This window comes from Eleutherodactylus coqui, chromosome 11, assembly GCF_035609145.1.
Source record: "Eleutherodactylus coqui strain aEleCoq1 chromosome 11, aEleCoq1.hap1, whole genome shotgun sequence".
Classification (NCBI taxonomy): domain Eukaryota; kingdom Metazoa; phylum Chordata; class Amphibia; order Anura; family Eleutherodactylidae; genus Eleutherodactylus; species Eleutherodactylus coqui.
The window spans coordinates 21,557,757-21,584,858 of record NC_089847.1 but is presented as its reverse complement, the minus strand read 5'-3'; the positions used below and the strand labels follow the sequence as shown (position 1 = coordinate 21,584,858).

Sequence of the window (27,102 nt, the reverse complement as noted above, 5' to 3'; positions counted from 1 at the left end):
TCCCAAAGCAGGACTGTCCTGCCTAAATTGGGACATCTGGTCACCTTAGTTGATGGCTTGTCCTGCTGATAGGCCAGCAGTAGTTTACAACTGGACAATCCCTTTAAACTCAAGCTTGTGCGTGAATGGAAAAAGGCGGATTGGAGAGCAAATATGTGATGCAGTATACTCTGCCAACCTACTAAGTATAACAGGGCACCGACAGGTTTGTAAAGCACCTTTGCCAATTGTGCACCAAGTGACTCACAGATAGGACACCGTAGAAGAAGTTTATTGAAATTAATGACGTTTGACGATCTTTTCTTATGGCTTTTAGTGTTAATGACATTAATGACAACCGTTTGTTACTGAAAATAGTAGCGACTCATTCACACACAGGCATTAACGGGTTGTGCCAGGATCTGAAAGGGGTGCTCCCATCTCAGAAAGAGATTTCCTATCAACAGTATAAGGTAGAACGTGTTGCTCTTGGGGGGGGGGGGGGGGGGGCGCGGGTCTTAAACCTGTGACCCCTCCCACCCCACCAATTCTGATATTTTGCTCCCGACATGTTCGGAAGTTCTAGCAGAGGTGGAAGGAATTTTCCCCCAATTGGGCTAATTGGCTTCTGCCTCTTGGGGTTTTTGCCTTCTTCTGGATCAACTAGAGGGTGGAAATAGGCTGAACTAGATGGACATTGCCTTCATTCAGCCTAACATACTATGTTACTATGTGGTTGCACATGCACAACCCCTGCTCCATTCATGTCAATGGGATAGTAAGAGATAGCCGAGGGCTTGACTTGGCAATTTCTGGCAGCCGTAGTGAAGTGAATGGAACAGTGATACACATGCGTGGCCACTGCTGCCATAACTTCTTGACAAGCCAGGGATGAGATCCCGAGATGGGAAAACCCTTTTAAAGGGGGTTGTACTAGAATTGCAAGTTATACCTTGTCCACGGGATAGGTGATAACTTGCTGATTGTTGAGCTCCTTACCGCTGAGACCCCGAGGATCTTTAGAAAAGATGTCCCATGTCCTCCATCCTTCTCACTGTTGGTTTACTGCATCCCCCCCCAGTGAGGAGGAGACTGAATGGAGTGCACTAGTACTCCATTCCCTTTTAATAGGACTGCAGAGGTACACAGACATGTCCCACTTGGCTATAGCCACCCAATGCATTGAAATGAATGGAGGGGCTCGGCCGGTGCTCCATTCACAGGGACGGGACTGCGGGAAAGAATCGACCCTTGCACCGACAGTCAGAACGGGACATGGGAGTCCCGGTCTCAAGACCGTTGGGGAGTCCCCAGCAGTAAGACCGCTACTGATCAGCAATAACGTCAAATTCTTGCACAACTCCTTTAACTTATCACCTATCCACATGATAGGGGACAGGTGTCTGACTGGCAGCAACCCAGAGCTCAGACCCCCCTCCCAATCATAAAAACAGGGGTCTATGTCCACCCCACCATGCTTGACCGCCACTCCATTCACATAGCAGCCCCGTTCTCGTGATTGTGAAAATGCTAGCTATTGGGCCCCCACTGATCAGACACCCATTCCCTATCCTGTGAATAGGAGATAGTGAAACTCTTGCCATAACCTTTTTAAAGGGTCTGAAACACTAAACATTATGCTGTCCCAACATGCATCCACAGAACAAGGCTGCCTTCCAGCAGCACAGTAGAAAAATAAGACCATAGATACCCCAGAAGTGGAGATAATAAAAGGAGAGTTCCACATCCCAGCAACAACTTATAGTCAGAGAGAGAATCTATATAAAACTTTGCGGAACTTTGTAAATACTTTGCTTTACGCTTCTTGCAGAATTACATGACGTTCTCCTCTTTGGTATTAGTGCAATATGTCTCCGCCACCGGAAGAATGGGTGGAGACATGGATGGGCCGGCCTGGCTTAGAGGGAATGCCCCGGTGGTGCCCTTGTATTTGGATTGGCTAACAGATGTCTCTGATGGGAAAGTAACCCCCAGGCGTCCGGGGGCTGCAGATGATGTACCGGCCGCACTTCTAAAACGGCCGGGTCCCCATGTTCATGCCGACTCAAGCTGCGGCCGCCATAGTAAAGATGACTGTGGCAGTGAACTCCGGCTCCCGGTCACAGCGCCGAGTGCCCCACTGCAGGAGCCAGAGGATAGAGGTTTGCTGCCGTGAAGTCTTCCACTCTGGCTTCTTGGTGCCACCGTGCGAGCCAATCCTAAGCTGACAAAGGGGGAGAAAATGCTGTCAGAGCTTGCAGGTGGGCGTGGCTGTGAGTAGGTGTGTTCCTGGCAGCCAATGGGAACTTTTTGGGCATGCCATTAGCTCAGGCAACTCAAGGTTTTCTTCCGGTGTCGACATATTACACGAATACCCTCCTCTTTATCCTGGTGTGAATTCAGAATTCTGCTGGCTTCCCACTACTAAACAGCAGGGCATTCAAAAGACAATGACACTGTACAATTGTTAGGCCACATCTGGCAGTGTGGTGGAGAATAACTGCTGACTGTTTCCAAGGGCAACCAGCAGAGTTTTGAAGTAGGTGCAAAAACAGCAAAGTCAAAAATGATCTGCAAAGTTACTAAACTTTTTATACAGAAACTTTGTTGAAAGTGGAATAATACTTAGATAGAAAGTATGAGGCATGCTCTGTGACACAACATTCTGATAGAAAGTCCTGTAAGAATATCCAGAGTTTAGATAGGGCGAAAACCACAACACAGGCACACGGTATGGACGAGAGGTCTTGGTCGCTGACACAAAATGAGGAGGTTCCGTTCAAGTTTAATTCTGGATCTGGCAGAGATGTGGGACATTTCTTCTCTGTGCTTCGGATCCTGCTCATTTTCTTGTGCGTGAAGACACCGGCAGATTATGGTTAAGGTTACTGTAATGCTCAGGATGAGCGGCTGTCCACCGAATAAAAGCGATACATCAGGCCCAAAATCAGCACCGCCACGGCGGGGATCAGCCAGTTGCTCCATGAACTGTATAGTGAATAGAAAAAAAACCAAAACAAGATATAATCATAGCATCTTAAAAGTTATGTATACTTTTGCACTTTTTTTTTGATTCAATGTGTTTTTGGAAAAGAAGACTTCTTAGAATTTTTTTTAATTAAAACCATTTCTGATGGTTTGGTTTCTACGCTTGTATTGTTTTCCAAGGCACTGCAGACTGAAGGACTGAAATATTAGTAAACGGACAGCTTCCCTGCTCTTCACTTGCATTCATTACCATTACACTGAGCTAGTAGGAGGCTGAATGACAATGCCAGTGGATTGTGGAGATCAGGAGGACTCGGGTACTTTTGACTGAGGTCAGAGGGTTGTAATTCATTCCAAATTCATTTTCTGCTCTTATAAGCAGTGAGGGTGAATGGACCACCAGCTACTCCCTCAGAAGATGAGAGATAGCTGTGTAGTATTGAGTGGGTGTGGTTATGCTACACAGCCCTCTGCAAGAGTAGAGGGTAAGGGGAGTTGAGCTTGTGTACGTTCATGAAAGAAACCTAATGCTGGGAATTCCCCACAGCTAGAAATTTGAATGTAGGAAAGCCTGCAAACCATGTACGTGGCTTTCTAAATGCATAATAAGAAAAACTCAATGCAAAAAAACAGATAAGTGCATAATTTATTTCTGCAGGGACTTGGCAAGATACGTGTAAATAGATTTTTCATGCACAGATGTTTTCATGGCCTATAACCCGTTAAAGACCAGGCGTCGTAAATATAGCGCACTTAGTCCTAGACTTTAATCCCGGCCTAAAGAAGAAATATGACGCAGGATTGAAGCTCCTGCAATCCAGTAGTAGCAGGTTGTGTGCTCAGCTGTCAGACCCAGGTGAGAACCCAAGAGAAAAGACAGAAGCAGGTTTTATATGCTTCTGCCTTCTCTTTTACAGACTACATATCGCTCACTGAGTGCTGTATGCAGGATGTAAGAAGTGGCAGTGCCATTTCATGCATGTGACCCAGCGATCACGTGATTGCCGGCGACCTCCTGGCATATCAGAGTTTTAGCAGATACCAGACCAGCTCTGACAGATATTACTGTCACTATCGGGTGATGAGGTTTTCCCCTGTAACTGGGGCTCCTACAGATGCTGCTCCTATGAATGTCCCAGTTAGGCCTCTTGTCCACGACACGCATGAATTTCATGCAGGGGAATCCCACATGGAATCCGGCTGTGCCCGCGGCCAGTGAGCCCTGCTTACCCCGGCAGCTCGCCGTTGGACATGCGCAGTACAGTTTTGTTTTTTTTTTACATCTCCTGCTTTCCTGTGGATCTGCAGCACGTCCGTTTTTTGTTTTTTTTTAGTTTTTGTACACATTACCCCTAATGGGGAAAAAAAAGAAAAAATTTCAATGAAAAAAAAAAGGCATAAAAAAATAGCCATATAGGTCACTCACACAAAAATCGATGCAAGAGCGTCTGGTCCTTTAGAACCAAAACACTGATTTTTAAAGGGGTTGAAAGGAACCTTCCAGCCAAAGCTCATACACCGTGCTATGCCATGTGCAAGGCTTGAGGATGCCAGGCATGGCACAGACACCTCCTCAGGCCCCGCACCATGTATAACACAGTGTTCCCTTAAAGCCCTATGGTGGCTTATGGACGTCATGAAGTGGGTTCCCAACTTGGGACCACCGTAAGAGCCAGAGCAGCTCCAACCATGTACGACTGACCACAGGAGGGGCTTCAGTGGTCTTCATGAAACAACCCTTTTACTTGAACCCTTTTATAAGGGTTGTGCAAATTATAGCTTTATGGTTAGTGAGAGTCCAACCCCCGTTGGTTCCAGGGTGAATGGATAGGAGGTTGCACAGACTCTCTGCTGCTCCATTCACTTCAATGACACTGCCAGAGAGTTCAAGCGTTTCGGCAACCTCTGGTGCCTACGTGACCTCCGCTCCATTCACTTGGGGACCGACTTGCCCCCCTGTTCTCGGGATTGGTGAATAGGGGATAACGTTATAACTTGGCACAACTAGTTTACAGCACAATGTAGGTCAGTGAAAATCTAACCTACATCGTACTTGTTTTTTTCTGCAACTTTCTGGTTTGCGTAAAAATATGCAATTCATATGGATCTACATGTGTTTTTCACACACGAGGGGACAGAAATTGCATGGAGTTCCATTACCTAAAATAGAAAAAACCGCATTGCACTCCAATGCAAATTGACTATATGATATTTATCACGCTCAAATAGGGAAAAAAAGTATCGCCCAAAAATAGGATATGCTGTAATTTTTCCATCTTGGATTCTGTTCAAGAGGAAAAAAAAAAAAAAAAGCAGCTTGCGTATATTAACCCATTGAAAATAATGGTGCTTTTCACGTGCGAGTTCTGTCCATCTCGCAATCGGTCAAAACCCCTGGATGAAAATCAGTGGTGTAAATACATCTTACAGTTGAAGAAAAGAGTTACCCGTTACCTGGATGAATTAGATGAGTTTGTAATCGAATCATCCTGGAATAAAGAAAAAAAAAGGTTAATTAATCAGCGCGAAATAAGGGTTACCAAACAATATGTGAGAGTTTAAGAGGGTAGGTCGCCCTTTAATAAGCACTGCATGCAACGTATTTCTATGGTGCATGAATGTTGTCGCCTGGTCCCCCCCTGTGAACCCTTGCCAGCATGTGATCAGTCATGAAGAAACCGTTCAAAAACCCTAAGCCGATCCATTCTAGAGCCTTAGGCCTCCTTCCCACGAGCGTGACGGGGTCCGCCGCGTAATATTACGCAGTGAAGCCCGTCACGGCGCCCCCCAGAGCCCCTATACTTACCTGCGGGAGATAGCGTGAAATCGCTTCCCCGCCCACCAGCGCCGCGTCACCGCCCGTCACCGCCCACCACCGCCGCGTCACCGAGCGTGTCACGTGACGCGGCCGGCCGTGTCACGTGACGCGGCCGGCCGTGTCACGTGACGCGGCCGGCCGCGTCATTTGGCGTCAGATGACGCGCGGCGGTGGGCGGGAAAGCGTTTTTTCACGCTATCTCCCGCTGGTTACAGCGGGAGATAGCGTGAACGGACGGCTTCCATTGACTGCAATGGAAGCCGTCAGTGCGTACAGCCCGTCCTCACCCGCAGAAAATAGAGCATGCTGCAAGTGAGGACGGGAGAAATCGCGGTGCGTAATTCCGCGGTGGAATTACGCATCGTGAGCATTGTGCTATTAGGTTCAATAGAACCTAATAGCTGCGGGCAACGCAGCGGATTTTCGCCGCGAATTACGCGGCGGAAATCCGTTCGTGGGAAGGAGGCCTTAGTCCTGCATCAATTAGATCTGAAGAGTCCAGAGGGCGTACCCGCACCATGCCAGCCGCCAGATAATGTCCCCTACCTCATCCAAGGGCTGATGACCATGCCAGAGTCCCGGAAGTCGGAGCGGGGCGAGCGCATGCGTAGAAAAGTCTGAGGAGTCTGCACAGAAAAGGGCAAAGCCAACAACCCATGTGCCGATCCTGCTCAGAGGCGTTGGCGCCTTCATCAGCCTATGGATGATGATCAACAATCAGCAGCAGAGGGGCTGGGGTTACAAATAGACACCGGGGCGGATTCACACAGGGCGGATTAGGTGTGGAAAGTCTGCAGCATTTACAGCAGCAGCAAAGTGAGGGAGATTTACTAAAATCAGATTCACACTACAGGGAAAAAAATCTGCCCGAAATCCGGGCAGAAATCAGCCTAAAGACCCGCAGCAAGTCAATGATGCACCGGATACAATGTGGATGTTGGTCACTTCAGAGCCGAAATACTCATTAAATCTGCGCCAACCATGCGATAGCAGCTGCGGATTTGTGACAGCAGATTGCTGCAAAATCTACAATAAATTGGCAACAGTAGCCGCAGATCCGAAAAGCGGATTTTATGCCCGGAAGTGCTGCAGATTTTCTGGGCAGAAAAACTACACACAATCCGCCCTGTTTTACATAAACAGCGCCCTGCAGGGCTATGCGTCTCCATGGTTACAGACTACAAACATGGTGCGCTCTTTTATTTATTTTTTAAATTAGATTTTTTGCAACTTTTTTTTCCCGTGGCAAAGACGATCACTGTGGTACCTGTGGGACTACAAAGTGTCACCAAAAAAAGGAAAAAAAAGCAAGTCTGTATAAAAAAAAACAAAAAAAAAAAAACACACCACCAAAAAGAAACCTTCTGAATAAAGAGAGCATGAAAAGAAAGAAAAAAATAAAAATAAAAATACATCACCTCTCCGGGGCATCTACCCTGAAGCTTCCCGGCAGTTGCTTGAAGTTCTCCTGCAGAGCTTCCTGATTGGAACTTTGAAAATCCCCGCCTCCAGGAAGCTCTGTCTCTGATTTGCTAAGTCGCGCACTCGGGAACCAATCAGAGACAGAGCTTCCGGGAGGCAGGGATTTTCAAAGTTCGAACTAGGAAGGACTGTAGGAGAACTTCAACCAATGCTGGGGAGCTTCAGGGGAGATGCGCCTGCAGAGAACAGTGCTGAAGAGGTGATGTATTTTAATTTTTTTTTAACATTTTTTATGCAGCTACGGCTTACTTTAGGGTTTTATAGTAGGATTTCCTTTTGTGAAAGTTGCATGGCATTGGTTTTTGTGCGATGCCACACATGGGAAGACTCTATAGAGAAACATGGGCTACAAAAAATAAATTGCGGCTGTATAGAGCATGCTGCAATGTTGCGGGCTACAAAACATCACTCGTGTGGAAGAGCCCATAGGTAAGCATGAGCTCTACATACATGCGATTTGTAGCACTCTCGCTTTGCACATGAAATTCCACGTGAATTTTGGCTCTAAAATCCACGTCTTTTTGGTGCTGTTTTTTGTGAGGATTTGCATGCAGAATTTGCCCGGTCAAATTTTGGAATTTTGATGCAGAAAATTTAGTTTGTGCATTTCTACATTGCGACGGGACAGGTCAACTCTTCAGCCACCCAAATTTCAAAATCCACATCCAGAAATAATCCGCGCCGTAATAAACTATGGCATGGACATTTAAAGCATTCAACAGAAGTGATGCGGATTTCGCTGTGGATTTGGGAAGTATGCCCACGACTGCTTTCATGCCTGGCAGAATATTCCATCCCTGAAAGATCCACATGCATGTCCAATATGCATATTTGGGTCAAAATTGCTGCTTTTTGTAAATCCACAGAAATCCTCACGTTAGACATGAAGACTTTGCTGTGGATTTTTCCGCCACATGTTTAAGCACGTTTAACAAAAAATCCCTTCGTCCTCTTGGCGCCATTCTAACTGCATCAGAGTGTTAACACAGACGTTTCCCAGGTGTATACGTGACGCATATAAGAGGTCTTTATGTACAGGAGCATTTAGCTTCTTGGATGCAATGCCTGCGACATACGTGGCATCGAATAGTGAGCCTTATTGTGATAATTATCTATAGTGCAGCCCCGAGCGTATACACAGCCGGGGAGGAAATAACCAGCCCAGGGCAGATACAAGGCGCGGGGGAAGGAGGAAGAGGCACAAAACACCATTGAGAAAACAAACAATTACAAGGAGTTGTAATTAGAAAAATCGGAAATTATATTTAATCTGGGTAGGGCAGGCTGCCAGCAATGTGGAGAGATACGAGCAGATGGGCCAAGAACAGCGTCACTGCAGCTCCTTACCGGAATCACTGCCAAGTCAAGACGCGGAGAGTCTTAAAGGACAAGAAACCATGTTGTGGGCATCACTACCCCCTGGTATCAAAGCAGCTTTAGAGATATATGATGGGGGCCGAATAAGGGTTGTACAACCATAACTGCCAGCGAAAGGTATGCCATTAGGTCAAAAATAATTGCTATTGTGTACAGAGGGGGAGAAGTAAAAACAATTCCAGTTTTATACATGTTGTCAGTTTGATAATATAGTCTGCAATTGGGCAGCATATTGGCTCAGTGGTTAGCAGCACGGGGGTTGTGGGTGTGAAGCTAACCCAGGATAACATCACTATGGAGTTTGTTTATTATCCCACATGTTCAGGTAGACTTTCCCTCAATTCATCCTGCAAATGTCTGGCAAGTTCTCTCAAAGAAGATACATCAACCTGTCTGCATTGGTGCAAGGAGAATAGTCATTGGACAGTTGATCAATGGAAGAATGTTGTATGGAGTGATGGATCATGCTACTCCATCTTCAAATCAAATGGATGTACCTGGGTGTGGAGGATCCTGGGGGAACGCCCTTGTGTGTTGTGCCAGCAGTTAGATACGACGTAGGTTCTGTTGGGGTCTGGAGATGTGTTACGTGGCATGGTCTCAGTCCGTTGGAGGTAGTGACAAAAACCATGAACACGGAGGTGACCCTGACATTCTAGACAATAATGTGCTGCCGACAATGTAGGAATAGTCGGCCATACTTTTTTCAGATTTGTGGTTTATTTTGTGGTCCGTTTCCTGTGGTGAATTTTAGCCTTTCGAATATCTATTGGGATTCTTTTCATATCTGTCTTCTTCCCTTGTATATTAGTTTCCTAATTCATAGGGGGAAGATAGGGGTTAATAGGGGCAGGTTGGTCGCCCTGTTAGGGGTGGGCGCCTCGTTCAGTTAGGGTGGTACCAGCGCTCATTAGGGTCATCCTACGAAGGATGGGTTTACAAAGAACAACTGTTGCCTGAATAGCCACTGGAAATGACGGCTGAAGCATATAAACGACTGTTTGCGCTCTTTTACGCAGAATGATTGTTCGCTTGTTCAATTTCGCGATCGCTGAACGAACTGTTGGAAGCATTTACTGGGGCCGAAATATTGTTCGGAGACTAATTAGGGAGGTTCTTTGGTGGTTGTGAACATGAAATTTCGACCCCTCCCCATCGCACACTCATTGGTGGCCGAGTCCACTGAACGCACGTAAATACGTATGAGTGGTCTTTGAGTCTTCCAGCCAGACACTGTAGCAGAGGGTGTTCTTTCCAAGACCAGCTGGGACTGTTCAGGCGAGGATCACTCACACGTATTTATGCGCTTTTGGGAACCAATGAGCGTTAAGTGGGAGGGCAAAATGTAAAAAAAAAAAAGTAGGAACCAATCAGCCTTTAGTGGAGGGCGCACGTAAACAAGCGCACAGAGTTGTTGGCAGAGAACGATTACTTGTTCCCACCAGACAATAATTAATCAACCAGCGACTACTTTTAGGTAAGCTGAAAATGAAGCAACGAGTGGACACATTCTCACTAGTCACCCGATTGGTGGCTGTGTTTTTACAGAACTATTGCCCACATTCAGTATATTGCGTGACTATCTGGACATGTTATCCCATGTAAACCTCTATCATCCGCTATGGCTTTCAGTCTCAGTTTTATGACGGATATACTAAAGGTCATCTGGTAACTTTTAGAGTACTTGCAAACGGACTGATCAATCCGAGTTACGCCTGAGAATTTCGGGCGTACCTTTTTACCAGCGCACAGACCTCCTGTCCGTGTGCTATCCGACGTGCGGGACACCACACAGCGACACGTAGATTTTCATCTGAGAATCGGACAAGACTAGAACATGCTGCCATTATTTTATAAGTAAAAAAATTGGCGCCATTTCTGTCCGATTTTCGGAAGGATTATTTAGCCCCGAAAATCAGACAGAAAAAAAAAAAAAGTCTGTGTGCACGGATCCTTACTCAGCTTTTAGTTCAGTCAGACAGTAACAGCGCCCCTAGTGGCCAAATTATTTTTAAAGAATGTTGCAGAATTGAGGAGCTCTTACCTTTTTACTGTTGTTTTTGCAATCATCCTGTTCAAGAAAAGGAAAAAAAGAGAAAAGTAAATTCACCAAAAATTACATACGCAGCACCCTGCCCGGCCGATACAGTATATAGCAGGTTAATACGGGGGTCAACTGGAGACTAAAAGAGGTTAAAGGGGCTGTCCCTCTGCAAGATAGCTGATAAGTGTCTGATCACTGGGGTCCAACTGCTGGGATCCCAATGGGGGTCTAAAATCTCCTATGAATGGAGTAGCCGTCAAGCATGTGCGTCGCCGCTCCATTAATCCCTATTGTACTCCGCCATCTCTGGCGGTCCAATGCTCATCCATCCCCAGAAGTCCCATAGAAATAAAGGGAGCAGCAGTGCAGGAGACTTGGGGAGCCGGTGCCGGTGATTGGTGGGGCCCCGGCAGTTGGATCCATCCTGAGGATTCGGGATCGTGACGGTGGGACAGCCCCTTTAATGCATGGAATAGAGTTGCGGCAGGATATTGTATATTGGTACGTGCTAGGACAGAGTTATGTTAGTCACCTCTAAGGTTTGTGTATAGACACAGCGGCCGCCTGGAGGAAAACAAGCCGTACCCCAACGGCTGTATTTATGTGTACATAGCGGCAGAATACGCACCCACTTCTAGGCACCTTAGTTGACCTATACAACATATCATCCTTAGCATGACACCCATAGGTGCGGACACAGTCGTCTGCAGGTAAATAATGCAGGTGGGTTGCCCAGTACTAGGGATATAAGTGAAGAACCTATTTTATTAACACCATAGGACGTACGTTTACGTCCCGGCAGGGTAATAGTTAACGCAGCAGGACGTAAACTTATGTCCCGTGAATGGCGCAGCTTCAGATGTGACTGATCGACTACAACAGTGGGGATTGATGAGAACACCGGATCCCCGCTCAGGTCTGGACACCAGTGTAGGGACATGGCAAAGTACATTGATCACGGCATGCAAGGGGTTAAGAGCGAGGATCGGCATGCTCATCAATCCCTGCTCTTAACCCCTTACATGCCGTGATCAATGTACATTCCGATGTCTATACACTGGTGTCTGGACCGGCCATGGCCTACAGAAGTACTGCAATGCATTATCATAGCGATCAGAGTGTTTATCATTCAAGTACCACACAGGGACATAAAAAAAAACCGTAAAAACCTTTTTTGCGCACTTTCCTGTTTGTATATAAAAACAATAAAAAACAAAACACACACTTGGTATGATGGCATCTGTAATGACCTGTACAATACACTGAACACACCATCTATCCTGCATGGCAAAAAACAAGGTAAAATGTTTATTTTGGTCATTTTGACTACCAAAAAAAACCACAAAAAATGTAGTCAAAAAAGCCTTTTGTATCCCAAAATGGTACCAATAAGAACTAGAGCTCGTCATGCAAAAAGCAAGCCCTCACAGAGCTCCGTCAATGGGAAAAAAATGTTATGGGATTTTGAATGCAAGGATGTAAAAGGAAAAAAAAACAATCAATAAATAGTAATTTCCAAGAAAAGAGGGTTTTTTTGTGCAAAAGTGAAAAAAACTAAAAAAGAAAATAAATAATAATTTTGGTTATTGTCCTAAGTGTGCCAGCTTGAGAAAAAAAATGTATCATGCCCTTAATGCTGCACGTCCGTGTTTTCATACGTGTGCGTTGCACGGACGCGTGATATGCGGTGAATGGAGCGAGGGAAAGGCAATGGAGTATGTTAGGCCAAAACTAGACATATGTCCATGCATCGGAGATGCGTCCACGTCACCCTCCCTCCACACATGGTTTACCCCAGCTTATGGCATATGACTAGGACCCCCACTCAGCCACTGAACGAAGGCGCCGCAGTACAGCTCCATTCAAGTCAATGGCGCCTGCTGCAATTTGTGGCGCAGCTGGGTGGTCTGGAGGGATGCAACAGCATTAAATCAGCACTACAGGATCCATGGGGGGCTCAGAGGTCAGACCACCACCGATCATTAAGTGATGTTCAAGCGATATGCCATCACCCTATAACATGAGAATACCCCTTTAAATCTACAGACCCCTGAACATCTACAAGATCTGGGAACGTCTGTGACTAAACCTACGCAGTCAGCGACCGGCCTCAGAGTTCACTAATAAGAGACGCCTGCATTAACCCTTTCCAATCCACTGTCTGACGTCTGAAGACCTTATGATTTAAGGCTGTACAGCTCCGATGTTGGTAGACATCCGTCGGGGTTCTCTTACTGTATATTGCCAGCCTCTCTGCTGTCAGAGCCAATCCAACGTGTCACCCCATGCAGTACTGGCTTTAGCCAGCAGATAGCGCTGTTGTATAATGGCAGAAAAAGAGTAAGCCCTCTAGGAAAACCAGGATACAAATTGGATTAGAAAGGGTTAATGGAGTAGCAGGGGCTATCATCATACTAGGAAGTGCCTATGCCATAAATGGTGCAAACATGATATATAATAGGCTATAATGATCTTACCGGATGCAGATCTCCTACGTAGTACTGCTTCAGCATCTCCCGTGCGTCCACAGAATGTCCGACATCTTCAAAGCTCTCTGTAGCATCGGCTCCGGCCTGTTCAAACAGGACCTCCTCTCCTCCGGGGTGCTGCGGAAAGAAGGTGAAGAACCAGAATGAAGTATCTGGTGGACTTACAGCGTTAGGGCTCCTGCAAATGGGAGGATTTGATTTACGGAATCCAGGGCCGGTGGCTGTCCACGGATTCTGCAGCAAATCCTGCCCATAGCCTCCTATGGAAAACGGCAGAAAAAAAAAAATTAATGATCGCAGCATGCTCTATTCTGTGTGGTTTTCCGCACCAACAGCTTCCATTGAAGTCAATGGAAGCCGTCTGTCCCCCAGCCCTTCCACAGTGAGCACTGCAGAAGGATTGTAGGATCTGTGTCATCACCTAGTAATGGTACGGCTTTATCTGTACTGCGCATGCGCTCCGGCGCGACGACTGACGCTCCCGCAGTACAGAAAAAGAAGAATCCGGATGGTCACCCAAGCATAGGGTCGGATCCTGCTGCGGGATCCCGCATGCCGGATCAGATCCGGTCGTGTGCAAGAGGCATGATGAGGTAGTTTCGATTTTTTGGCAATGTCCATCTTAGGTGGGCGCGCGCTCCGGAATCTGCAGCAAAAATCCCCTCGTGTGTATGAGGCCTTAGGCGGTGGGCAGACCTGCATTCGGGGCTTCGGTTTCCTTCTCATTTATGGCTGAACGGAACAGAATAGACCACATTGACTAATTTTCCTGGATGAAAAAGGTCCTTCACTCAGGACTTTCTTGTCCGGCATTTTGTGTTGGATCTTCGATGGAATGGAGGTTCCAGATGCGGATATGTACAGAACCTTAGGATTATTGGTATTGGGATGCATCTTCTAGGACCCACAACTTCCAGGAAGCTGGAACAAGTTGAGATCAGTAAACTTAAAGAAGTCCTCTGGTACTTTAATCATTGAGGACTTAGGCTCAGGATAGGTCATCAATAGTTGATCAGCTGGGGGTCTGTCACCTGGGATCCCGCCGAGTCTACTGTCAGTATGGACAGCTCTGACGGTATTGCAGCAGCCACAGTGCCCTTTGATGACCTTAGCCTCAGGATAGGTCATCGGTAGTTGATCGGTAGGGGTTTGCCGCTCGTGATATCCGCTGATCGCCGGGCCTTCTGTCAGTGTGGTCAGAGCTGGAAGCAGATAGTTCTGCCTGGGCTGCTGTAATATGTATAAAGCGGTCCGCACTGACAGTGGGCCTCGCAGTCAGCTGAAGGATTCAAAGCTGATCGGTGACCTATCCTGAGGATGGATCATCAATAGTAAAGGTCCTGAGCGACCGCTTTAAAGGGCGTTTTCTATATTTCCAGCAATGTTATGGTCTGTGCCTGATATAACCGTTCTTCCCTCATTCAAATGTGACAATATGAACCAATACAGCCCTTACATACAATACATGGAAAATAAAAGGAGATGAGGACCTATTCTTAAATAGAATTAGAAAAAACATGGCTGCTTTCATTCAAACACAGCGCCACCCTTGTACCTAGAGTTGTGTGTGGTATGGCAGCTTGGCTCCACTGAAGTGAATGGAAGCTGAGCTGGAAGACCAAAACACAACCCACTGCCAAGAGTGACGCTCCGTTTAACAAAAGCAACCCTTTAACAAAAAAAAAAAAAAAGGCACCCGTTTAGACAGGTCCCTTTAAGAAAAGAAGCCTGGATGCCAACATGGTATGATGCAGAAGCCTTCGTACACGTATGAGATGGGAGCCGATGCCTTTTCGTTTGACCTTTTTGACAAGGTTATTTAATCACAGGGTTGTGACCTTCTAATTATAGGGTTAATCACAGTGAAGAAATAAAAGCAGTGAGTGGATGATTACAAGGCGCTCCTGACAACCTGGAAGCAGCTGATATTTCAACACCCCACAGGATACGCATGTCTGGCAGCGCCAAGAGCAGAAGGCAGTCTATGTGCTCCCTTAGGCTCCGAGGAGCCAGTTCTACCAGTTCCCCCCCCCAATTCCATTCCCAAGTTTGTTTGTTTTTGGAGGTAGGAAAGTGGGGGCTCCGGATCACCAGTCACGTCCCGTGGCTCATAAATAGTAGACTATGATGGGCATCAATTGATTGCCTTGTGCCAATGTAGTCCGAGTCATAGGGCAGCAGGAAACTATATGGCGGGACTGAATACCTGCTGTCCTAAAGGCCCTTTTACATGAAACGATTATTGTTTAAACGAGACCGATAACACTGACCAGCAAAACAAAAAAACATTTAATGGGGATTCTAGTAATATTTCACCTCCTGAATTCAGATCTGTTCTTAGAGTTTTTCCATCATCAGGATTTTTTGGAGCGCACATTTCAAGTTTTATAAAATTAGTACTTTTGTAAGCCAACGTTACCGGAAATCCAGTTTACCTAGAAATTGTCTGATGATGATTGACGGAAATACTTTACATCTGGGACGTTTCCCTTCACGGTCCAGCAATAGTCGGCCAGCATACTGGGCCTCGGTACCACGGTTCCATCGCAGAGATCTGCTGGTGGAAACACTCGCCATGCCGGTCACGGACAGCCGCAAGATTTCCTGGATAGACGTCCAGGTGGGAGTCCAAGAAGTGAAGTTTTAGGGCTTATTTACATGAGCGTATATTGGCCGCCGTTTTCACGGCCGGCCGATATACGCTTCCATCTAAGCAGTCCCTCCCCTTTCCTTCCCTCCCCCCCTCACCGCTTCTCTGCTTCTCCCCTTCCCTCCCCCCCTCACCGCTTCTCTGCTTCTCCCCTTCCCTCCCCCCCTCACCGCTTCTCTGCTTCTCCCCTTCCCTCCCCCCCTCACCGCTTCTCTGCTTCTCCCCTTCCCTCCCCCCCTCACCGCTTCTCCCCTTCCCTCCCCCCCTCACCGCTTCTCCCCTTCCCTCCCCCCCTCACCGCTTCTCCCCTTCCCTCCCCCCCTCACCGCTTCTCTGCTTCTCCCCTTCCCTCCCCCCCTCACCGCTTCTCCCCTTCCCTCCCCCCCTCACCGCTTCTCCCCTTCCCTCCCCCCCCTCACCGCTTCTCCCCTTCCCTCCCCCCCCTCACCGCTTCTCCCCTTCCCTCCCCCCCCTCACCGCTTCTCCCCTTCCCTCCCCCCCTCACCGCTTCTCCCCTTCCCTCCCCCCCTCACCGCTTCTCTGCTTCTCCCCTTCCCTCCCCCCCTCACCGCTTCTCTGCTTCTCCCCTTCCCTCCCCCCCTCACCGCTTCTCTGCTTCTCCCCTTCCCTCCCCCCCTCACCGCTTCTGCTTCTCCCCTTCCCTCCCCCCCTCACCGCTTCTCTGCTTCTCCCCTTCCCTCCCCCCCTCACCGCTTCTCTGCTTCTCCCCTTCCCTCCCCCCCTCACCGCTTCTCTGCTTCTCCCCTTCCCTCCCCCCCTCACCGCTTCTCTGCTTCTCCCCTTCCCTCCCCCCCTCACCGCTTCTCTGCTTCTCCCCTTCCCTCCCCCCCTCACCGCTTCTCCCCTTCCCTCCCCCCCTCACCGCTTCTCTGCTTCTCCCCTTCCCTCCCCCCCTCACCGCTTCTCTGCTTCTCCCCTTCCCTCCCCCCCTCACCGCTTCTCTGCTTCTCCCCTTCCCTCCCCCCCTCACCGCTTCTCTGCTTCTCCCCTTCTCCCCTTCCCTCCCCCCCTCACCGCTTCTCTGCTTCTCCCCTTCCCTCCCCCCTCACCGCTTCTCTGCTTCTCCCCTTCCCTCCCCCCTCACCGCTTCTCTGCTTCTCCCCTTCCCTCCCCCCTCACCGCTTCTCTGCTTCTCCCCTTCCCTCCCCCCCTCACCGCTTCTCTGCTTCTCCCCTTCCCTCCCCCCCTCACCGCTTCTCTGCTTCTCCCCTTCCCTCCCCCCCCCACCGCTTCTCTGCTTCTCCCCTTCCCTCCCCCCCTCACCGCTTCTCTGCTTCTCCCCTTCCCTCCCCCCCTCACCGCTTCTCTGCTTCTCCCCTTCCCTCCCCCCCTCACCGCTTCTCTGCTTCTCCCCTTCCCTCCCCCCCTCACCGCTTCTCTGCTTCTCCCCTTCCCTCCCCCCCTCACCGCTTCTCTGCTTCTCCCCTTCCCTCCCCCCCTCACCGCTTCTCTGCTTCTCCCCTTCCCTCCCCCTCACCGCTTCTCTGCTTCTCCCCTTCCCACCCCCTCCCCCTCACCGCTTCTCTGCTTCTCCCCTTCCCACCCCCACCCCCTCACCGCTTCTCTGCTTCTCCCCTTCCCTCCCCCTCACCGCTTCTCTGCTTCTCCCCTTCCCTCCCCCTCACCGCTTCTCTGCTTCTCCCCTTCCCTCCCCCTCACCGCTTCTCTGCTTCTCCCCTTCCCTCCCCCTCACCGCTTCTCTGCTTCTCCCCTTCCCTCCCCCTCACCGCTTCTCTGCTTCTCCCCTTCCCTCCCCCTCACCGCTTCTCTGCTTCTCCCCTCCGGCTGTTTGCAATGGGAGTAGGCGGGATGGGAGTAGAGCTAAGCTCCCTCCCCTTGTCTGCAGCCAACAATGGGAGTAAGAGGGGCAAAGTGGAGCTTAGGCCATGGTTTTGGAATCTAATGAGACTTCCTGTCCCTGCGGTTTCATCCACATAAGAAACTGCAGAATTTCGTGAAGCAAGTTGCCTTCCAAACAATTAAGCAAAGACGGTCAAATCTCCACCGATATCCCAATTATATTTTTGATACTGGATTTTTTCATATTTTCGTATGTCTTTTCTATCAGCGGCGGACGCTACAGATATTGACGGGAATCGGTTACCATTATGCCTTCACACTAACTAAGTCTATGAAGAATTGCCGCTCATCCGCACGGTGCTGACTTCTAAGGGTCTCCATAGGAGAAAAAAACATTACAAAAAAACGACACCTTTTTCTTAAAAAATAAAATAAAAAAATCCAGTTTAAAACTCCCGCTTGCGGCTACGATATCCGCATATTTGTACGCGTTTGCTGAGTAGATTCCATCCTTTGAGCCTGGAACTTAGAAGTTCTGATTGTTGTTTAGACAAGTTTAAATCCCAGATTAGATCATTAAGATCTTCTTGAAATAAGATGTGAGGTTTTGATGAACAACGCAAGCGCCATTTACACGGGCTGATTATCGCGCAAAATTCGTTCAAACGAATGTAAACGTTCGCTTATTGCTTACTATTCCTTAACTTCTCGTTTGACGATGACTTTCAAACAGCATGAAAATCATTGCTGTATCGCTGACTTCTGAGCGAGAAGCCAATGGTGATGCTCTGCACAAGCACTAACAACTTAGCAGCGACGTCACCTGCTCGTGCAGTCCTTTAGCCGTCAGTCGCGCCGAGTAAATGAAGCATTACTTCAAATATAGGATCAGTTCTCAGAAAGATAATCGTTGGCCCATTCACTAATCATTCGGTTTAAATATCAATCAGTCCTTCTTATTCACTTATACAGTCATGCAAGTGGGCACGAACGAACAACTGTATCATGTGGTTTCACCTTCAAGCCTGGTTTACATTGGTAAAGTAAACAGTTGGGTAGGCAGGCAGGATGGTAGAAGCATGACCACTCGACCAGTGAACAGGCAAGCACTGGGGAGAGTCAAGTGGTAGAGCAGTTGCTCCCTCCCTCTTACTACTACTAACTCTAGTGGCCACCCGCCTGGCACTCTTCCTGTGTAAACTAACAGGAAAGTGCACCGATCAGTGCAGAGGCGAGTGGAGTAGCAGTAGAAGGAGGGATTGTATTTTTTCTGGGCCCAGCTCACTAAGGCCAGTTAATTAACTAATGTAAACACAAGCACGAAAGTGTGAGGGCAAGTCAAGAATTGAGCCCACTTACTTGACCAATGTAAACAAGGTCTTACGGAGCAACCTGGGTAGTAGATGTATATTAGAGAACTGTTAGCAATGCTATTCCCCAGCTATACAGGCAAAGGGATATAGCAAATGTATTATTCTTCAGTAGGTTTTGGGGGGAGGGGAGAATATCCGTTCCCACGTCGGATTAACTGTACACGTGACCATGAAACAATATATCTTTTCAGAGGCATTTCCTCGTATATTACTAGTAATTCTAGTAAATTAATAGTGAATGGCCGCCCTGTGATTGGTCATGTGATCTCCCATCCAGAACGCCTTTTACAGCTTCCAACTCTTGTTGAAATTTCTCTTGCAACATTCCTTCTCTCCTCCAGGCATCGAAACTCCTTCCAGAGCTTCATGAGCTCTTCTGTAACTGCACCTGTGGAACGGATCTTATATCCCCGGCGTGCGACCGCAAATTACGGATCCCTCTGTAACCCGCATGTGAGGGGGAGTGATAGATATACTGTATACCTGCAATTCATAGGGGACGTCCCTTATGTATCACTGCACACACGCGCAAATCTTTCTGCTAATGAGGCTACTTTCATCGTGCGAGAATGGCGCGCTGCGAGACGCACAGATATGAACGGGATCATACACGTGAGCGATGTTTCCTGCATGGCACCGCGATGCGATATAGGAAGCAAATCGTGGCATGTGTTATGGGGGCGCGGTAGGCAAACTTCACACAGGCGAGGGAGATAAGTGAGCAAGAGCTGAAAACTGCATCAGAAAAAGTTCCTCTTTGCTACAATGTATCAATCTAGAATCCAAGCTGTAGACTGGATAGATTTGTAGTTAGGCCCAATGTCCCCGGGCGGATTTGATTTGCGGAATCTGCACAGGTCACCCGCAATTCAAAGTGCCCATAGGGAAGCACTGGCATCGCCAACTTAAGCATGCGGATGTGATCTGCAGACCGTTTGGTGCGGAAAACAAATCGCACACGCTCCATTTCAGCGCGGATTCCGTGCGGACGGGCTCAATAGAAATCAATGGGTGCGGACGATCCGCAAATACAATTGCGGATGCACTGCGGATTTGAAGGTTAAAATTAATTAGTGAGGTAGGGGGAAAAAAAAATGAAATAAAATTGAATTTGCGATTGCTGGCATGCATTTAACCCTTTCCAATCCACTGTCTGATGTCTTTAGACATTCTGATTGAAGGCTGTATAGCTCCGATGTCGGAAGATGTCCGGCAGGGTATTCTTACTGTAGATTACTGGCCGCTCTGTTGTCGGGGGGCCTCTCCAGCATGTCCCATACCGTAGTACTGGCTCTAGCCAGCAGATGGCGCCATAGTATAATGGCAGAAAGAGAAAGCTCCCTAGGAAACCCTGAATCCAAAATTAGATTGCAAAAGATTAATGATTTCCGCACTGGCACGCAGGTCTTCTGTGCGTGCCGTGGACATGAGGCCAAAATCTTCAGCTGTGACATACATCCCCACATTATAGGTTTTTAGCCCCAGGAATGTTCCCATTCGCTTACAGCAAGCAGAGGTCTTGAAACACGGGAGCAATTGAAACACAAAGTATATTTAGTTAAATAATATTTAGCATAGGCCATCAGTGGTTTATGGGTGGCGGGTGACCTCCTGGGACCCCACAGACATGGTTAGCTGCAGGAGAGGCTCGTTCACACAGTCTTTGGGAAAAAAAACGCAACCTTTTTACTGCTTACGTTTTTTTACGTCCACCTTACATCTATATTCACTGTGTTTTTCTTATGCAAAAAACGGCAAGAAGGCCCAACGGATTTTCTCTTCCCCCCCCACTGCCTCTTAACAACATATGTAAAAAGTCCCTGCAACGGCGTATTTCCTGCGTTTGTATCCAATCCAATAGACTTTAATGGACCATTTATGTTTAATGGTCGATTTAGGCTTGCTGCGCATTTTTTTTTTCCTCGAATGATCAGTCCAAAATCAAACACACCCCGTAAATACACCAACGCAAATCAATGGTGTTGTATCCTGTCAGTAAAAAAAATAAAAACACCCCCGATCACAACAGCCCCCTTTTCCCGGATAGCCTACAGATAGACAGTCAATATTTAATGGCTAATTAGCGAGTGTGATAACTAGCTATTTACTTGAAATCGCAGACCGCTTTTGAATTACCAACAATGGCCTCCAGACCTGCTAAATCTATAGTAGCAGGGAAAATACACTGCAATACACAAGTATTGAAGTATATTATATTATTAGATGAGTGATGACCGTATCGCAAGTTCAAATCCCCTGGAAAAAAAACCTAAAAATAAGAGGACTAAATTATAGAATTATTACATGACTTGTCACTGCATCAGGATAGGGGAAATCAGAAAGCCAAAATGCTGTTTTTGTATCCATTCTGCCTCGCATTGAAAAGTGCTCAAGAAGTGCAATTTGTACCCAAAATGACACCAAATCGCCCCACAAAAGTAAAAAAAATGAACAAAAAAAAGCCCTCACACAGCTCCGAGGATTGAACAGTAAGGCCAAGTTCACTGTTAATATTTTCCATTTTTCCCGACTGAGCAGCCCCACAAAAGGCTATACTGCAGAGACTTCATCATTAAAGGGGTTGTACTAGGATTATCCGCTATCCACAGGGGTGCTGGTCCCGTGTCCCCCTCTTCTAGTCACTGTGAGGTCACTTAACCTCCCGCTGTAACATCAGAATGAATGGAGCACTGACCCAGCAAGAGCGCCAACTACCCCATTTATTTCAATGGGGCCGACAGAAATACCCGATCGCTTGCCACTACTCTGCTATCTCCAGCAGTCCCATTGAAAGTGAGTGGAGCCATAGCACACTTGTGCAACCAGCACCCCACTGATCAGCAGGTTATCCACACTACCCTGCGGATACAGCGGATGTGATCCTGGTGCAACCACTTTAAACGGCCACTCCAGCAAGATCACATTGTTTCATGCCTATCCCCCTCACCAGATTGCCTGTCACACTTTGGTGGTCTCCTCTGTGTAATTCAAGCCACTTTCCTGCAGTGCAGCCCCATGTCTGATGCTTATCAGTTACCATCTTGTTGTTGCTTTCACATCAATCCCATGATACATCAGCACAAAATTAGTTAAGGCTATACCATTTCTTCCTGCTGGCATGACAGTTTAACATCATGCTGCGGTCCATAAGTATACAGTCAGTAGGATGAGCTGTGATCTCCTCTATTATACCTGTGTGATCACCATCAGTAACTGTGATAGGAGTGCCTGTGTCCTCCCCTAAGCAGTTTCTCTGGCAGGATTCATGCAGCAGCATCACACGAACTGAGAATCGGACTAGAAAATGATTTTTTTTTAATGGCCGCTATTGAACCGCATCTAACTCAGTAGAGGAAATAAAACCGTCACACAGATGTAGAATCACTTGCTGCACCGCGCCCCAATAATAGGCTGATAGAAGGTCTGAAGCGATGAACCGACCTCAGTGTGTGCGGATTGGTTTCATCACGTCATCTCAGTAATTAGTGTCACAAGAGGTCTGTTGCGCACACACACATATTACGGCGGTGTGGACGCTCCGTGTGGGGCACGGCATGACAAACTTTTCACCCTTTCAAAAAGTAGTCGTCCGCCCTCCCTTTAGGCAGTTTACTATGCAACAGGTGAAAAAACGTGCTGTGCAGGATAGTGGCATAGGAGAATGCTGACAGATACACAGCACCCTCATGTGGTGAGCGCTGGTAACTGCAAGCCACAAGTCATATAAATAGAACTAAAGGCCAGCGCTGCAATGACATTCGGTGACATTGGCACTTTCACCCACCCAATATTCAATCCTCACCTGTTCTGTTAAGATATTATCGAATATTTTGGGGCACCCAGAGGTGCAACTTCAAGTGCCTCCGACTGCTGCACAATCCTGTCCAGAGAGGGTTGCGCAGCTCAGGATCCCCAATTAACTGATCAATGGGCCACCTATCAGTGCAAACAGCACTGGAACCAGACAGTGCTGTCAGTACTGCAGTGGCCCAATTTGGTATTACAAGTAGAGAGACCATTGAATTCAATGAGAGCTATACTTGCAGAACCAAACTGGGCCGCTTAAATGCTGACGCTATCCATTACCAGCACTGTCCGCACGGTCAGCGGGCTTGGTAATAAGCAGACCTCCGCCAATCAATAGTAAAGGTATTGGACAACCCCTTTAAAGTGATTATTGTACACCATTTTCCACCCCCCACCCCCCTTCCAAAAAAAAAAAACCTTTTTTCTCCCCTCTATGTCTCCTCTGCTTCATTACTAGCCTGTGCCATTATAGGTGGACTGCTGGGTAGTGTCACATCACCCATTTTGCAGCTTTCCACCTGCAACTTCCCAAATCCTTTGCATGCAGTCTATACTTCTTTCAGTCTTCCTTGTTCCACACCACTAGTCAGTCTCCTTCTCCCTCTGGCAGCTGTAAATATAGTCCCTTGTAAGCTTCCAGTCAGTCTCCTTCCCCCTCTGGCAGGCATGAATTTTGTTTCCAGTAAATTCTCCTGCAGATAGATAATTGTAGCGTGGAGTCTGAAGCAGTGAAATAAATAGCAGATGCTTGCCCACAAGTCAGTCCTCCGAAGCATTCTTCTCAACTTTGCTGCGCACCGGCTCTGGTCCATCCCTGACAAGCAGCGTAAACACGATTTGTATAGAGTGCTGTTCAGTGACCAAAGGATCGCTATGCAGAGAGCTGGCTGTGGGGAGAGAGAACTGAGCATATGCGTCCTCCGCCACTCAGATCTTAGGAGTGGACGTGTACACGGATATACACTCTGAACACTAGGTGGTGCCAAAAAACGGAGCCGAGTGAAGGAAACCCTGCATGACCTGAACGCAGGTGTGAAAGCAACCTAAGCCAGCTATTGCACAAGTAATTATATACGGTACTTGTGGCTTACTTGTTGTATACCAGCACTTTCTAAGGGGTACTGGTACAGGTTTATATTATACTACACCCCAATGTTCCCTAGTATTGCCCTGTGTGCGTTTTAGGTATTTCTATCCCAATAGGTCATCGGTAGTTAAAGGTTAACCAGGAACATACGGTGTTTCACCCAAAATAAGACCCTCTCATATTAATTTTTGCCCCAAAAGAGGCACTGGGTCTTATTTTCAGGGGATGTCTTATCATACTCACCTAGCAGGCACCGCCCGGGTCCCTCCCGCCAGTCTCCACAGTTCCGGCAGGCTTCCTTGCAGTTCTCAGCGCTGACAGAAGATCGCTTGCTGGTAACGGGGTTTGTAAAACCCCACCTCCAGCAAGTTATTACTTTGATTGGCTGAGCCGCAGTGCTCGAGAACCAATCACTGCGGCGCTTGATGAACCAATCACAGCCATTCAACGTGATCATTCGGGGGATGACAACAGCCTTCTTTCCAGTTTCCAATAGTTCTGTCTAGTAAGTGGTTGTCCCGGACTGCCCAGTTACCAGCATGACCCAATAGTCTATACTCTAGCTGGAAACACTAACTGCATTCTGACCCCAACCCTCCCCTTTAAGAACATATTGATTGGCAGACACTGTGTACCCTCCATTGGGAAAATCAATAATGAGCAAAATGCCTTTGATCATTCAGTGCCGGGCATCGAACAGCAGCGAGCGGCCGCCGGCCAGCAACTTATCATATGCCAAGAGACCAGAAACTGGCAGCAGCACACAGCAGTTATAACGCCGGGGGCAGCAACCTCTGACCCTACAAAAGTACTGACAAGAATTAGATGTTTTTGTTTTTTTTCTAAACTGGCCAACCCCTTTAAAAAAAAAAACAAAACGATTTATCGTTCGTCCGAGCTATTGATGAAAAGTTTGCTCATGCAGCCCGTTTATACAGACAGATAAATCGTTCACGATTAGCGAACGAGCCAGCGACGATTTTCATGCTTGCATGAAATGAAAGATGAACAGGAAGATTTGCAAGGTACCATTGCTCGCCAGGGACCACCACCGATTAGCTGTTTGCTGGCCCACTGCACTTGTGTAATGAGCTGATTTCTGCAGCAAACACAGCTCTGTTTCCACCCCAGTGGCTAGGCTTGGTATTGCAGGTAAAATTCAAATTCATTTCAATGGGAACTTAGCCGGTAATACCAAGCCTGGCCACTGGAGTGAGAACGGAACTGTCTGCTTCCTGTTGAAATCAGCTCAGTGCAGAAGCACAGTGGCTTATGGAACAGCTGATTGACAGAAGTTCCTCTTGATGGACCCCTGCTGATCTACTACTGAGGACCTATCTTGAGGATAGGCCATCATTGTTTACAATTGGACAACCCCTTTAAAAGAAATTGGTATAATACAAAGTTTAGAGTAGGAGTGAACAAAATGATTTAGGGGCGTCTGGCACAGAGGCGAAGGGGACTATGGATGGCAAAATGACAACTGAGTAATTTGCTACCCTATGTGCAGCCATTCTGCTTTTTCCGCTGCAGAAGTAAAGTGATGTTGGTAACAATAGGGCACAATGGTACCAACTAAAATGCCCAAACCAGTGCCCTTCTATGAACCCTACCCACCAACTATTTAATCCGAGATGGGGGTCACATGACAGTTTCTACAGCTGACTTCTCATACTGGACTGGTAGGTTAAAGCCACTTGTCTACCACCTGCCTTTGGATAAGTAATCTACACCAATGAGACGGCCATTGTATGCCAGCACCTGCACAGAGGAATGATCCTCATCCCGGGCCGTAGGGGGCAGAAGGAGCCAAAATGCTACAGGAGAAGACAACAGTGCTGTGTACTGAGCAAACATTTACACTGGGAACCTCCTGCCAACAGTAGTCGCCCAATGCCACGTAGCCCTGGGCAGGCAATCTCCGGCACTGAAGTGAACGGAGCGGCCGCATGCCTGCGTGATCTCTGTTCCATTCATTTAGGGGCTGACCGGACCACTTGTCTAGGAATCCAGGTGGACCCCCACCAATTTTATAAGATGGCGCAATCCCTACAGCACTGTATATTTAGTAGTGGCTGTACTTAGTATTGCAGCTCTGACCTATTCACTGTAGTGAATTGTAATACCAGACACAGCCATCATTTCGTGTACGGTGCTGTGCATGGTGAACAATGAAGAAGAGCCGATGCGTGCTGCAGCATTTTCAAGCAGCGGATCAGTGGGGTTGCTGAGGGTAGGACCCTCACTGATCTATTAGCAATGGGCTATCCAATACTGTATTCCCAGAAAACCCCTTAAAGGGGTTTTCTAGCATATGAAGAAGAAAAAAAAAATTCTACCAGCTGTGAGACACTGAAGGGGTTAATTGTGGATGGTCGCTTTTGCCAAGGTTCAGGTATTACGCGCATTAGGTATGAAGGGAGTTCGTGTCTACATGGGAAAAACCAGGGTGTGACGTGATCTCCAGCAAAGGTAATTGCTGGAGATGTTTTTGTAAAACTTGTTTGGGTCTAGTTTTTTTTTGGAATGGATGGCAGGCTTGGTAGTGGGGCTGTCCATTCCACTCCCTCCACTCCAGGTCTTGTTAGGGGGAGGCAAGCAGTGCGGAGCCGTCGGCTGGGGAGTGACATTTCTGTGCGGGGCTCTGGTGCAGGTCAGTCTGCATCAACAGGAAACCAATCGCCTACTGCTGGAACAAATGGCTGCACTGCGAGAGGCGGTGTCTATAAAGCGGACTGCGACTGCTGAGGGGCCAAATGCAAACCTGCAAGGGGCCCGTGCTGTGCAACCGTCCATGTAGGGCATCAGTGCAAGCCTCGCTGCAAAAGATAGCTCCTTCGGACGACATGAAAGCCTATCTCAGCATCTTTGAGAGAGTAGCAGAGCGGGAAAGACTGCCTATGGACCAGTGAGCGGATGTCGTGGCGCCTTTCCTGACAAGTGAACCCCAAAAGGCCTATTATGACCTGAGCGAGGTGAACTCCCGTGACTACGCCAAATTAAAGGCATAGATCCTGGCTCGTCTGGAGGTTACCATGCAGGTGCGTGCAGGCCGGGTTCATGCCTGGACTTTCTTGGAGAGCCTACCACCTCGGTCCCAGATGCATGACCTGGTCCACCTGGTAACAAAGTGGCTACAGCCCGAGAAGTGCACTCCAGCGCAAAATGGTGGAGAGGGTCGTCCTGA

At 47.8% G+C, this 27,102-nt stretch overlaps 1 protein-coding gene across 2 annotated transcripts in view; it reads right to left on the bottom strand.

Moving 5' to 3' along the window:
• Positions 1 to 255: 255 nt before the first annotated feature.
• Positions 256 to 27,102, bottom strand: part of CYB5B (cytochrome b5 type B) — a 32,918-nt gene continuing 6,071 nt past the window's right edge. The window contains exons 2-6 of one of the 2 annotated variants that reach the window (XR_010787231.1): positions 13,166 to 13,294; positions 10,689 to 10,715; positions 5,422 to 5,456; positions 520 to 2,967; positions 256 to 465 (exon numbers count right to left, since the gene is read on the bottom strand). Coding sequence is in view for 1 of the 2 variants with exons in the window: in XM_066584099.1 (XP_066440196.1) it covers positions 2,877 to 2,967; positions 5,422 to 5,456; positions 10,689 to 10,715; positions 13,166 to 13,294 (282 nt within the window). In the remaining variant the exon portion in view is untranslated. Of the gene's footprint in view, positions 2,968 to 5,421; positions 5,457 to 10,688; positions 10,716 to 13,165; positions 13,295 to 27,102 lie in introns of both variants that reach the window. The other variant, XM_066584099.1, reaches the window with a different exon arrangement.